This window comes from Egretta garzetta, unplaced genomic scaffold (assembly GCF_000687185.1).
Source record: "Egretta garzetta isolate BGI_Z169 unplaced genomic scaffold, ASM68718v1 scaffold251, whole genome shotgun sequence".
NCBI classification, from domain to species: Eukaryota; Metazoa; Chordata; class Aves; order Pelecaniformes; family Ardeidae; genus Egretta; species Egretta garzetta.
The window spans coordinates 4,725,052-4,738,520 of NW_009258952.1; the positions used below are offsets into that span (position 1 = coordinate 4,725,052).

A 13,469-nucleotide genomic window follows, 5' to 3' on the forward strand; every position below is an offset into this window, starting at 1 on the left:
GTTTGGGTCGCACAGAACATTTAAAGATCACCTAGTTCCAACCCCCCTGCCATGGGCAGGGACATCTTTCACTAAGTGAGGCTGCTCAAAGCACCATCCAACCTGGCCTTAAACACTTCCAGGGAGGGGGCATCCACAACTTTTCTGGGCAACCTGTTCTGGTGTCTCAGCACTGGAGAGAATGATGCTGAATTCAAATCTTAGTGGAAATTAATAGTGTAGTCACATTGCCTGTAGAGAGGTATGTAACGTTAGGACATATGTACTATTCTTGTAACGAGATTCTGGGATTTTTTTTTTTGCAAAAGAAATCATTAAATGGAAGGTTCACTCTAAGGGTGTTGGCACTGACATTCCAAGACAGCACAACTGAGAGATTCTGAAAGTAGCTGTTGTTTCAAGTGAAACACGTTTTATTGTTCAAAGTCTTCCAATATGGCTTTCATGCATAAATCTCACAATTGCCAAATGCATTTGGTGGGAAACCTGATGGGAACTTGGGTTTCCTCACCGGTAGAAAAGCATAGAAGTACCCAAGCTAGCACAATTGTGACTGTGCCAGGAAGAGAAAGAAGAAATTAACCTTGAGTTACACACTACTACGGTGAGGCTGCTTACAGTGCCGCAGTCAGAAACGTAACCATATCTGGACTCCTGCTTTCCTTCTGTGGCCGTTCTCTGTCACCGAGTGTCTTGTATCCTTTGGCACATAGCAGCTCACTTCCAGTAAGAAGGAACATGGTTCCACTTCTGTTCTGTGACCCAATGGTTAAAATATACCACTGGTAAGTGGGAACTTGTTATTCAAAATCCCTTTGACTAAGGTGACCTTAAACTGAGTCTTCAATTTCCTAGTGAATACTTTCGACATTAAGCAAAATGTGAATGTTGCTGCCAATACTTTACCCCTGTGGCAACATTTAACTAGCATCCTGATAGTCTCGATCGTTGTTTGAACTTGAACACCTGGTTCCTCAGCATGTGAACAGATACCTCTGAACAGGTGAAAAGGGAATTTTATGGCTTTTATGGATAGAGGTGCTGACTGGGTTTAGACTCCCCAGAGACTTAAGGAGTACTTAACATGACATATTTTGTGACTTATTCAAGAACTTAGCAGTCCACATCTGGCCTGCCATCTTAACTACTGCCTAAAGGTGTGTTCTCGTAGAAAGTGTTTAATGAGACTGTTTCAGGATGAGAGCATGTGATGTAATAATGACACAAGTATTATTCAGTAGCTTCCCAGTTACACTGCCGCGGCAAATTAATAATAGCGAGTTCTTACACCTCAGCATTCCAGAAATTATATAGCTAATGTTAGCATCGTCATGAAGCATAATGAATTTCTGCAAGGCATGCCTCATGTGGAAGGTGAAAAACTCTGTCATTTCTAATAAAATATCTACCTTCTTACGCAAGCCAGTGATCCTTAATGTAGCTCGGAAGATAGTTTTCTGCAGGGGTTTTTGGTGGGCTTTTTTGTGATTTAGGAAAGTATTGTCTGAGTGAAGAGTTTTTCTGTTTCTACTTACAGTAAATGTGCAACCTTAATGTATAAGTGTATACTAATCTCTGTGAAAATATGTTGTGTTAAACTAAGTATGTTAAGAGGGGAACAGAAGAATTGAGAACTTCCATCTGTTCAGGACATTATTTCAAGTTGCTCATTAGAAAGCATCCATGTTTAAAAGAAATTACCCAAAATTTCTGAAAAGAATTTAAAACTTTGTTCTCTGGCTTCACAGAAAGACTAAAATTATGAACTGATTAAGTTTTCTAACCAAGTTTAGCTCTAGCTAGGAAGGGAAGGAGTATTTTGACTTTTCATTTCTTCAGTACATAGGTTTGTAAGATAAGCGTCGGCGTAAAACAAAACAAGTGTAATTTTGCAGGTGTAAAATTGTTTTTTAATCTGTAACGGAAACATTGCTAGGTATCTTAGTGCAACGGTAAGTAACTTTTCTTTTCCCCTTTGGTTATCAAAAAAAGGTATTCTTTTCATAAAACACATTGTCCTGTCTATTTTTGACGGGTTGGAATTAGAGAAGGAACCTACTGTAAGGAAGAGCAGCGCACCGACTTTCTCAAAGTAGTTCAAGTTCTTTGTTTTGCTTTAGTTTAAGCTGATACTGGTTTTGTGTTGATGGCTGTGTTTTCATTTATTTATGCAGTCATATTTGTCAGATGGTTTAATCTCAGTGTGATTAAGAACAGTGTAATAATATCCTCTCACCTGTATTTATCCAGCTCATTTTCACACAGGTGATATCTAGCTCACCTAAATACGACAGGTAATGGCTGTGTTTCAGGAACTGAGTCTGTATCTTTAATATTTAGGTAATCTCTCAGAGCAAGGTCAAAACGCGTAGCAATGATGAAGTCAGGTCACATTCATTGCTGTGCAATGTGGAAGCTGGCATTAATTCTGATATCTTTATTTTATTTTCAGGGCCCTAATTCAGTCATGATCGCCCTGGTAATGCTGTTGAATATTGGTTTAGCCATTCTTTTTGTCCATTTTCTCACTTGATTGGAATTAGGAAAGGTAAGAAAGGTTTTGTTCTCATATAAAATCACCATATCCACCCCACGTCAAATGATAAAGATTTCATTTCTTTGCATATTTTTAATGTTCCCTACTTTAATTTTAGCTATGCCTGAATGTGATTCAACATAGTTATTTAATAATGTAACTGTTTTGACCCTTCAGTGAAGTCATGACAACTAGTGGTGTTAGCCCACAGTTCTCTGCAGTTGTGTCATCAGCCTTTTAAATGGCACCTGTCATACTCAGACACAGGGAAGGAGGCTTGGAATTAGGATGGGACGCAAGAGAGATGAAACTTGGAAAATTCAGCCAGGGGCCCAGATCAGTTTCTCTACTGATGGCTCGTGGCTTTGGGGTCTTCTGAAAGCTGAAGCAAGCAGCCATGTTGGAAAACAAACAAAATAATCTGCTGAAGCAGCCCCGCCGGTGAAGTGCGTTGGCTTCTCCATCTGTTCCAGCAGAGTGTGACTAAACTGGAAATGTACGGAGCTGCACTTTTTGTTGATGGAAGCTAACAGCTGCCTTACTATTTTACCGTCTGATGTTTTTAGTGGGGAGATGGGAAAACGACTGCCAGAGGAATGTGGTCAGAGGATTCTGTTGCTGTGGAAGTGATTCCAGCGTTCACTCCTATCTCATTAGAAGAAATAGTTAGCAGCATCAGTCACCACTCTTATTCCATTACCTGCTGCTTTTAACATCTCCTGCAGTGTGCTGGGAGGTCGAATTTCATTTGCCTGTGCATGATTCTGTTCATTCGTTGTTTATGAAATTTGATGTATAGCCATAACATAGTGTCTGGTCCAGCCTGGAGAAAGCTACCAGTTCTGTCTAGCAGCAGAAGCAGAAAACAAAATACCTTTTTCTGATCAGAAGATGAAATTCTTAAATTCATTTTCCTAAACCTGAAGAGCCGTTTTGCTTTAAGGTTTAGTAAGTAATACACCATGACTGCAAAATTTTAAGATGTTGATATCTTCCTAAAAGTGCTCAAATGCTTATGCCAACAGCAAGCAAAACTTTTCATAATAAAAGAAGAAGAATCTTAATTTGATATCAGCACATTCTAAACAGGAGGTGAAATATCAGAATAAGCCAAGAAAGATGAGATACAGGGTTTGCATGTTGACTTTTTTCCTTTTTTTTTTTTTTTTTTTTTTCTTTAAGGTTTAGTAAGTAATACACCATGACTGCAAAATTTTAAGATGTTGATATCTTCCTAAAAGTGCTCAAATGCTTATGCCAACAGCAAGCAAAACTTTTCATAATAAAAGAAGAAGAATCTTAATTTGATATCAGCACATTCTAAACAGGAGGTGAAATATCAGAATAAGCCAAGAAAGATGAGATACAGGGTTTGCATGTTGACTTTTTTCCTTTTTTTTTTTTTTTTTAATTCTGGTGCTGTGGTAATCGGTGATTTGAATTATTATGTTTCAACACTGAAGTATTTTGCCAGCGGTTAAAATAAAATCTTGTCTGAGTGCACATTAATGCCAATGACAGTTAAGCTAGCTAATGCTCATAATAAATTATCATAACGTTAAAATACTAGGTTTGTGTTGAATACATTCAGGTAGAGCGTTTAGAAATGTGAAGTGATTGTTTATCGATTTGATGCCTCCAGTGTCTTTAAAGTCCACTTATAATTTTACCTCAGCATTAAAAAAGCCTCAAATTTTTTCATTTGGAAAGTTTGTCTTAAGTAGTTTCTCAGCCCTTTGTTCAAATGATGTGATCATGTTTCTTTTTATGTGCCATATACTGTAATTATTGTACCCTATATTAATCAAAAGCATGCTTATTTACTGAAAATACGTGGTGTGATCATTTGGCAAGTAAATCTTTTCATTTAAAGCTACAAAAAGCAAAGGGCTTGTATTACAGTTTATTTTATCTCTATTAGAAAATCTTTCATACAATATAGTTTTTGAACCTGTTTGTAAACTTTCTAAGTGTTTGCATGGTTTAATGGGCGACATTCGTACGAAGTACATTCGCTATCTTTTGATGCAGCATATTAAAGTAACGTAGGTGTGGACTGAATATTGTGCAGCAAAGCAGCTCCAAGCAGGACAGTAACACCATGGTGTTTTTTACAGAAGAATGTTGAGAATCCTGTGTTTTGACCAGTGTGGATAAAGAAGAAAGCAGAAAGAGAGCAAATGAAAATAAAACTTGTATATTTATTTTTTAAAAAAAAAAAAGTTTAAATTGTGTTTTAAATTTAGGAAAGTAATTTTTAAATAAGAACAAAATTTTAAAAGTTACTGTGTAAGCCTTGACATAATGGACAAAGTGTTCCATCCAACAGTGAAATCACCCCCTGTCTCCTTCCATGGAGAGGTAATTTTGTAACTGACGTATTTAATTCCTATTAAATGTTTATTTAAAATACTTTATGCTCTGGAAATAATGGGTAACAAAGCTTATGAAAATGTTTATAAATTTAAGTAAGCATGTTAGTACCATTTATAAATATGTATGATTTATAAGCTTTTTTAAAACAAAGCTCAAACAAATTGTTGGTATTTTTCTAAAATGTGCACAGCTGTATTTTACATGAAAGGCTATTTATAATTGGTTGTTATACTGTACACTACATTTTGGACAGCACAATGAAGCTTGCCAATGTACTTAATAATGTCATTTTGTCTATTTAAAGTTTCTTGCTGTCAAAGAATGAACTCTTTATCTATGAGTTTCTCTATTTATAATTCTTGACCCAAAATGTACAATGTACAGTTTTCACAACTGTATTTGCTCTAATAAAAATAAATTGGTTATTAATAGAGTTTCAGACTAGTTTTTCCTGTTTATTAATTACTTTGTTCACTCTCTGGAAACAGTTTTTCTAATAAATTCAATAAACAAGGAACGAGGCAGGAAAATGGGTGAAGTCTTGGCCCCTTTGAAATCATTGTGAGTTACTGTTGTCGAGAAAATGTTCTGGGAAACAATTTAAAGTTTAAAAAAAAAAAAAGCAAGTTTCCTTATGTGTCTTCTTTTATCTTCCAATACAGGATTTTGTATCTTTATAAATTCAGTATATTAAATTATACTCCCACTACAGGGATGGTTTAATCAATCTTGTTTTAACCAGTGAGTGACTGGTCCATTAACAGCTGTTCCTGTAAGTGAATCAACAACTTTTTTAGACTTCCCTCCTTCTCATGGTCTTCAGAGGTTCAAAATTAACATGAAGTTTGTGAGCCAACATTCTACACAGGGAAAATTCATCATTACAACTGCCCTAAAGCCACCACATTTGCTGAACAAGTTAATCAGCTGAGAATTTTATTTTCTGTGATTCCAGTTCAGATTACTAGCCAGCTGTGCTGAAATCCTAACGTTCAGTTGAAAAGGAGAGCAAGTGTTCTTAGTAGTTCCTATTTAATGGAAACGTATTTTTAGGATGTAATTGTCTTATTCTTTAAAATAATTCTACCAACATGAAGCTTAATTTTAAGAATTTGTATTTTCTATGCAATAGCCCACTCTGGAGAGAAAAATATATTCTCAAGAAAAATAAACAGAAATAACTGTAATGCCAGAAAATTTTACAGTCAAGTTCACCGAGACAGCTCTTCTCTGACATTTTGTGATCCATGTTGTATAGCATGTTCCGTAATGAAAGTAAATTTGACATGGAATATTTCTTATGTTCTATGAATGCGATAATGTAATCAGGCATATGGAAATCTTAACAGCAACAAGCAAAGGATTTGCCCAGAAATAGAAGGGAAAAAAGTTTCTATAATCAACTGAGAAATATGACAGCTTTCCCTGCCCATCAGTGTTCATAATTCTCAAAAATCAATGTGTATGTAGAAATACAATATTTTTTCTAAGGTGTCTGAAAGCAGATGCGGATCTCTGAGATGTTTTCACCAGTGGTTTATATCAGTTGTAAGCTTACAAATGGGTTTACGTGGGAATGCATCTGCTATGCCTAAGGGGGAGGAGAACCCCATGAACACACAATGCAGCTTAATGCTCCAAGATTTGCTCTAGCATGGAAAATTTAACCCCACTTTAGTGCAACAATTTTTTTTCCCAGGCAAAGTAGTTTCTTCTAGCACAGTTGTGTGTTCGCCCACAGCTGCCAATAAGTAGTGAGCTCTCACCTTTGAATTTGAGGTCTGGTTTCTTGGGCAACTCCATTTACCTGATATAACAATATATATAGCGCACGCAGAAAAACAGCAAATGAATGATGTTGAGGTGCCAAAGGCTGAAGAAAAAAAAATCTGTTATCATTGCTTTTACTATATCTAGTCCTTTCTTTACTTAGTGTATATATATAGTCCTTACTTTATCTTCCCATCAGAAAAGCAGTAAGGAATGCAGAGTGTGGAACCTTTTCCATATGTGTTCCAAAAGGAGGGATTCAGTTTGAAAGCAGAAATTTCACGACATATGACTGCAACTTGCCTTTCAGATACAGACGTACGTTAAAAAAATCATTAATACAACAGAGCGCTGACTTTAAAAGGAGTAAGCGCCTCTTCATGAGCATTTGATTAAAAGTCTTGAAATAGTTACTTACTTAATTTTTAATGACACATTACATAGCTATTAAAAGCTCTATTAAGATACAGTTACAAAATGCTGAAAGATTCTGACAATAATGTGGATGCAACGATAAAAGCCTGCAGAAATCCACTACATATTGAGCTACAGTAACGTGCTTAGCTGTTATTAATAAAACGTGGTTGTGAATTTTATCTAAATGGTTTTACTCATAGCTTATTTGAATCGTATAGTCAGGAGAAACAGTTACATACCGTTCTCCTATGGAAATGTAATTCAGTAAACAAAGGAAATGAAGAGAAGGGAAATTAAATAAGCCTTTCAAATGAAGTAGTCTTCTCATTCTCTCATTTAATATTCACACAAACAGGAAAAAAATAGAAATTATGTTAAGTCTGAGCAAGAAGCTGTGTATGGCAACGTGCTGTAGCTCAGCCATCTACAGTATCCATCTTTTTTTTTCCTACTGGATGCAGAAACTGCTAAATAAGTGACATTACACCTCCTACCATTGTAGGAGGTAAGTATAATTTCCATGCACAACATCTTTAAGAAAAACTGTCTATAATGTCAATGGCTTTTAGACTAGGAGGACCATTGCTGACAGCTGAACAAATCCCTCACCCCTATAAAACCAACAGCAAGAATGAAGCTGGTGACAGAATTTGTTAAAATCTCTCATGTTTCTTCCTTTTCTTTGCTAGAAAGACAAAAAAAAAAAAAAAAAAAACAACCAGAGAACAGACAGCTTGTTTTTAATCTGATAATCTAAATTTCATCATGTCAATACGTGTTTGTTTCAGCTAATGTTTTTCACAATCGCTTGGGACTGGTTATCTAGGAGATTTCAGGTGCAAACTGGCAGTGTACTGAGTGCCATTTCTCCAAGAGGAAGGTTTTCCATTTTTTTCAGTGATGGAGGAGAATGGGATTTTCCTTATCACCCTTGAAATGGTTTTGGTTGTATTTTTTCTGTGCTACCACTATTTTTTTATTTATCTTTTATCCTCCACTGCCCACCCACCCCACAACTTAAGCAAATTCAACTTACTCTCCTTCGCCCCCCACACAGCCCTTTGCCCCCACACTTCAGCCACTTATTGCCATAACTCATGCTTTCTTTTGGGCACACTTGTTTAAGCAGTGAGTTTAGCTCTCTGTGGCGATGGAAGCCATCTCTCTTGCAGTTTGTCCTGCACCAAATTGCATGTGTCATGTCACAATTTTCATTTGGTCCGGTTTTCTGCATACTACTGATGCTGGTTTATGCAGCTGTATTCTAATTTCAAATCTATACTCACCATCTCCAATGTCAGGACAGTGATTTATACACCATATGTGGGAATTGAAGAGAAAAGAAAATGACTGAAAACTCTGTACACAGAGATTTCTAGTAGCTCTCCATAATTCATGGAAACCAGCGCAATGCTGTCATCGTTGAGGAAAAAATCTGCTATCACCTGGGTTATGAACTCCACTACAAATGTCCACATTAAGATTGTGAAAAAGACTGGCCATACAGCTGAAGCTGGTTCTCAACTCAGAAGACCAAGGAGTGCTCTTGAGGGTTGTGATTTACCGGGACGGTGTGGTGTGATGATTTCTGGACTTGGTATACAAACATGTGGATTGTTAGATGGAATAAAATACACCCTGCCTTGGAAATTCAGTTTTGCTCACTTGCCTGAGCTTTCATCTCTCTTCCTGCGTGTTTACACTGATTAATCAGACAGCTCTATGGAAATTGAAGCACGTACATTTAGACAAGGACTAGGTTTTACTTTCATAAGTGATTTCAATGTTGATTAATGGAAGACCAATAAATGACAGAGAGGTGAATTATAGGTTCTATAGGTTTTGAACTCTGCTTTTTTTTATCCAAAATGGAAGAAAATAAAGAATATAGTCAAAGAGTAAAATTCCAGATGTTATCTTTCACAGTAATAATTTGTATAGTAATCCATGACAGTACCTGAGTTCCTTTGAGATCAATACATGAATTTGAGAGAGGAGACATGTCTTTCTCATATTTCCAAATTGTGGTTCACTGCACAGCAGCTTGGCAACAACACTGTATTAGACCACAAAAGACAGACTTGACTAAGATTTTTGAGAATGGCTGCCTATATTTAAAGTTCTTAGTCTACACTTAATGACCTAAGTTTAAAAAATTTCCAGCTCCTGAACACCTCACAGTTACTATTCAAAGACATATGTGGGGAGGGGAAGGAGGGAAGGGAGAAGAAATCAGGTATTACACCGAAAACTGCAGCCTATAAAAATGTTGAATCTGGCCTACAAATATGCCAGAGATTGAAAACATTTAGATCTGGATTTTGGATCAGCCATTGGAGCTACAGGCTCTAAGTGCGGGATTTCAGTCAGAATCCAAATCTGAGTCTGATTCCAATGGCACACAGCCAAAATTCTTGAACTGGGAGTGCTTTTAAGGGAAGGGACGGGGGGAAGTTAGCTAAAATCAGGCTGCAGTAACTCTGGGTTAATTAAACCATTACATTCTGTACTTCTGGAACAGTATCATTAACTGTATTTAACATTGCAATTTTACTATATTCGGGACATGTTCCACAGAATACCTCTGAAAGTATCATAATTTAAGATAATGGTGCTTAATTACTTAGCCAGTTTTAGCTGCAAAGTACTTTTGTCATGTAATACCACCCAGTCTTCAAAAATATTGTAAACTGCCTTCCATTTTAATTACGACAGTTCTAGATTCTGTTTAGGCCACTGATGAGAAAGTCATGAAAGGATGGAATCGGCTACCATGGAAACGGTGAAAGCAGAAGAGCACCAGCAGCTCTTCACAGGGGCTAGGACTGAAAAAGACATTCTGCAAAGGGAAGGTAATTGAAAGACATTTGCATCACAGCGGATGGATTCCATGCATTTCTGCCATAACAAGGCAACACATTCCTGGCATAGATTGCAACAAGCCTCCACATGCACCCATGATACACAGCAGAACAGGCACTGTCAGGAGGATTGGAAATGAATATTTAGGAATAAGGACGTATAGACATGTTGAAATCGAAAAGAGAAGAGAGTAGAGATTATGGGGAAAGGGAAGAAAGTGAGGGGGAAAGGAGAAGCTGTGGGGGGCCTGTATGTATTAAAGAGAGGGAAAAGGACTGTTTATGGAGGGAAAAAATACAAAGAAAATGGACGATATCAGACACAGAAGAAAGTGGAGTTTGTTAGATAGGAATATGAAGAGGATTGAAGACCGAGAAGTAACCGTCCTCAGTACACAAACAGCTGCTCTAGAAAGCTGCCTTCCAGGCCCACGGGGATTAAGACGAAAACAGATGGACTTAAATTGCATGAAAACTGAGATCCAAGTTAGGCGTAAAGAAAAAATTTCTAATTGTAAGAATAATATCTTTGAATTAGATTACTAGGGAAACGGTAGGATTTCATATTTTTTAGCCTGGACGAGATTACAGATTGAAAGATTGCTAAGTGTCCCTTACAGCCTATTTTCTGTGATCCTATGCTAATTATTATGGAATCTGGGAATTAGGCAGAGGTATGATGGGAAGGAGCTGGAGGACTGGGCAATGAACCCTTCTTTACAGGACCACATAAATTACACAGGGGGAGGAGAAACAAAGGAGGATGTACTGCAAAAATAAGGTAGGAGGATGTTAGGACAAGACAGATGGTAGGAAGAAGAAAACGTGAGCAGTAGAGAGTCAAGAAGAACATGAGGATTTTGACTGAAGGCACACATGAGTGGAGGGGATAATTGGCCAAAACCCACAAAACTAAACTGAAGAGGGTGTGTAGTGCAGGAAGGAGTAACAAGCGAGAAGCGGGCTGGGAAGCTTCAGGCAGTGCAGCAAGAACACCACGCTGAAGCAGAGCAAGGATGGCTTAGGAGCCCAAAGCAGGCCCAAGAAGCACCACCAAGGAAGCATCAGGTCTTCAATGACGGCACAGGTGTCCATTTCTTCATTTTCTCAGCTGAAGATATTCAATGGACTTCCATGCAATTTTTTAAATTGTGGGAATAATTGAAGTGATCAGGAGGCCTGCTTTTATTATTTATTAAATGTTCAGGAAACCTGTGTCCAAAACCTGCTAAAAACACCAGCTTGCTGTTACAGCAGACTGGCTTGAGTCAATTATGCAGACATGGTAGCAGTACATTTTAGTGACTCTTTCGCTTGAAACTGCTCTAAGAAAAATACTTGATACAATGGGATTTTCCTGCTATTAATAAAGATGTGATAAAACAAGAAAAAAATTAAACAACAATATAATCGTACAAGCTCCCTATTTGAAATAATGCTAATGCATATTTGCGGATATACTTCTCCGTGAGCATCTCCTAAGACTACAGAAATGTCGGTATTTACACTGATTCACTGCTGTACCAAATGTTGCATATGCTCTATAGACTGTGCTGTTGTGAGTCACGCAAGAAATGCTGTAACATTTGGAAATACATTCAGTCATCTGCTCGCTACAGAAATACTGCTAACAGATTCTTCACTCTCTTTTATCTCTACAGTCTTTACCACCCTTGTTAAGTGTTATTTTCATGCAGCTTCCTCAGGGGGAGATGACTCAGCCGGAGAGTAAACTATAATGCTCCATTGGCACCAATGGCCATATGTGCTGGTAATCAGGTACTGCCATCCCCTCATCCTTGGCAAAGCTCTCTCTTGCATGGGTTTTTAATGGCATCCAGAGTGCTACTCCGTACTACGCACTAGTGCAAATGTTAACACGAACAGAGTGAGTGGCTGCAAAACATGACCAGCAAACGGCACGATCATGCATACAGCCCTCCTTCCAAGTGTCAGTTCTCCAGAGCACCAGCATTCCTTCTCTGACCATGCGCCTTTCAGCCTGTCTCCTCCCTGACCACGCTGAGAGGAAAGATGAGCTTCTCCCTAAAGGGGAACAAATCCAGGATGGAGGACAACTTTTAGCCAAGGACTCCTTCCAGTAAACCAGCCTTTACTCAATCTCCTCTGATTTACCTGAGTGCTGAACAGTTTATGCCAGGACCCCAAAAGGCTATAAGGGCACCAGCACACCTTGGAGGATTTGGGGCTTCATCCAAGCAAGGTGGGGAAGGGTTGGGGTTTGGGGTTTTTCACACACACACACACACACACACACACACACGCGCGCATGCTGTTGTCCAGCATCCTCTCTCCTCACACAGAAAGAAACAGCAACTTTACTATATCCTGCCAGTAACTGCAGCCATTTCTCTCGATCAAGCAGCCTGAAGGCAGCAAAGACATTTCAGAGACAGCATGGACATGTGAGATTCATCCTTCACCCAGGAGACAGCACTTCCATAGTCCGTTGCTGCCAGATAGATAAAAACACAGGATGCACAGAGCACAGAGCCAGCTCTACGGTCTCTCATTAATGCTTCCGGCCACTTTTACAAACATTGTTTTATTTTAAGCATCAGCGTGTTTTTAATAGTTGTTTAAATTGCAAGTCTGTAGTGATGGGCACAAAAAAAATAAAAAGACAGCTTCAGCTGCCAGAAGTACGGACTGCTATGTGTTCAGGTATGTGAGATGCCGTCTTACGAATTAAAAGATAAAGGAAACCCAGTTTCAATTCACCTTGTGACTCCTAGCTAATTGGCTGACATTTCAAAACCCTGTGTTCACCCATCTCGCATTCTTCATATGAAAATGAAAGAGATTGAAAACACTGAAGAAAATGTATTTTCAGGCATAGGAAGAAGCATTATTTGAGTTTATTTTGGATGGAAATGACAAGAGCTTTTAGGTTACATTTATGAGTCAGAGAACCTCAAAGGCCATTTGTACACAGCCGTGTTATGTCCACTGAAGCCAAGCCTGCATCTCAAAGGCTGGCTAGACAGGCTGTACACAAAAACCCTACTGAGAACACCCTCTGTGTGGTGACAAGGCTTCTTTCAGTTCACTGTTCAGGCAACATTACAGCTGGCAGCTGACTGTAGGTACGAGCTTTAGGGCAGAGGACTTGCGATGCGACCTACAGCTTGAAAGCAGGAGGTGGTGGAGCAGCGCTCCAGGCTCAGCCCCTGGTGGGCAGAGGCCCCCGATGCCTGCGCTGGCCCCGCCGACGCTGGGTCCTGAGCACTGTATCCCGGAGGGGGCAGCGATGCATAATGGCGCGTACGGCAGATCCGCACACGTGCCCGACTCTCGCCGCTGCACCGGCCCCCGAACGCTAGGTGCTTCCAGCATGCCGTGAATATTTTGCATATTACCGCAGAAACCAGTTGCTGCATCTAGGCACCTGTGGAGTATTTTCAGTGTTCCTAATATGCATCTATCAAAGCCCCGTTGAAATACTGGTGGCGGAGTAAAATAAACAGGAAGAAGAGCAGAAAAAGTTG

At 38.8% G+C, this 13,469-nt stretch overlaps 1 protein-coding gene across 6 annotated transcripts in view; it reads left to right on the forward strand.

Moving 5' to 3' along the window:
• JPH1 (junctophilin 1) overlaps window positions 1-4,739 on the forward strand; it is an 89,699-nt gene extending 84,960 nt beyond the window's left edge. For 2 of the 6 annotated variants that reach the window (XM_035890076.1, XM_035890081.1), the window contains exons 5-6: window positions 2,453-3,479; window positions 3,719-4,732. In XM_035890076.1, coding sequence (XP_035745969.1) covers window positions 2,453-2,533 — 81 coding nt within the window. In that variant the 3' untranslated portion in view covers window positions 2,534-3,479; window positions 3,719-4,732. Of the gene's footprint in view, window positions 1-2,452; window positions 3,691-3,718 lie in introns of those variants that run through there. The other 4 variants (XM_035890078.1, XM_009634488.2, XM_035890080.1 and 1 more) reach the window with 4 other exon arrangements.
• The last annotated feature ends 8,730 nt before the right edge of the window (window positions 4,740-13,469 follow it).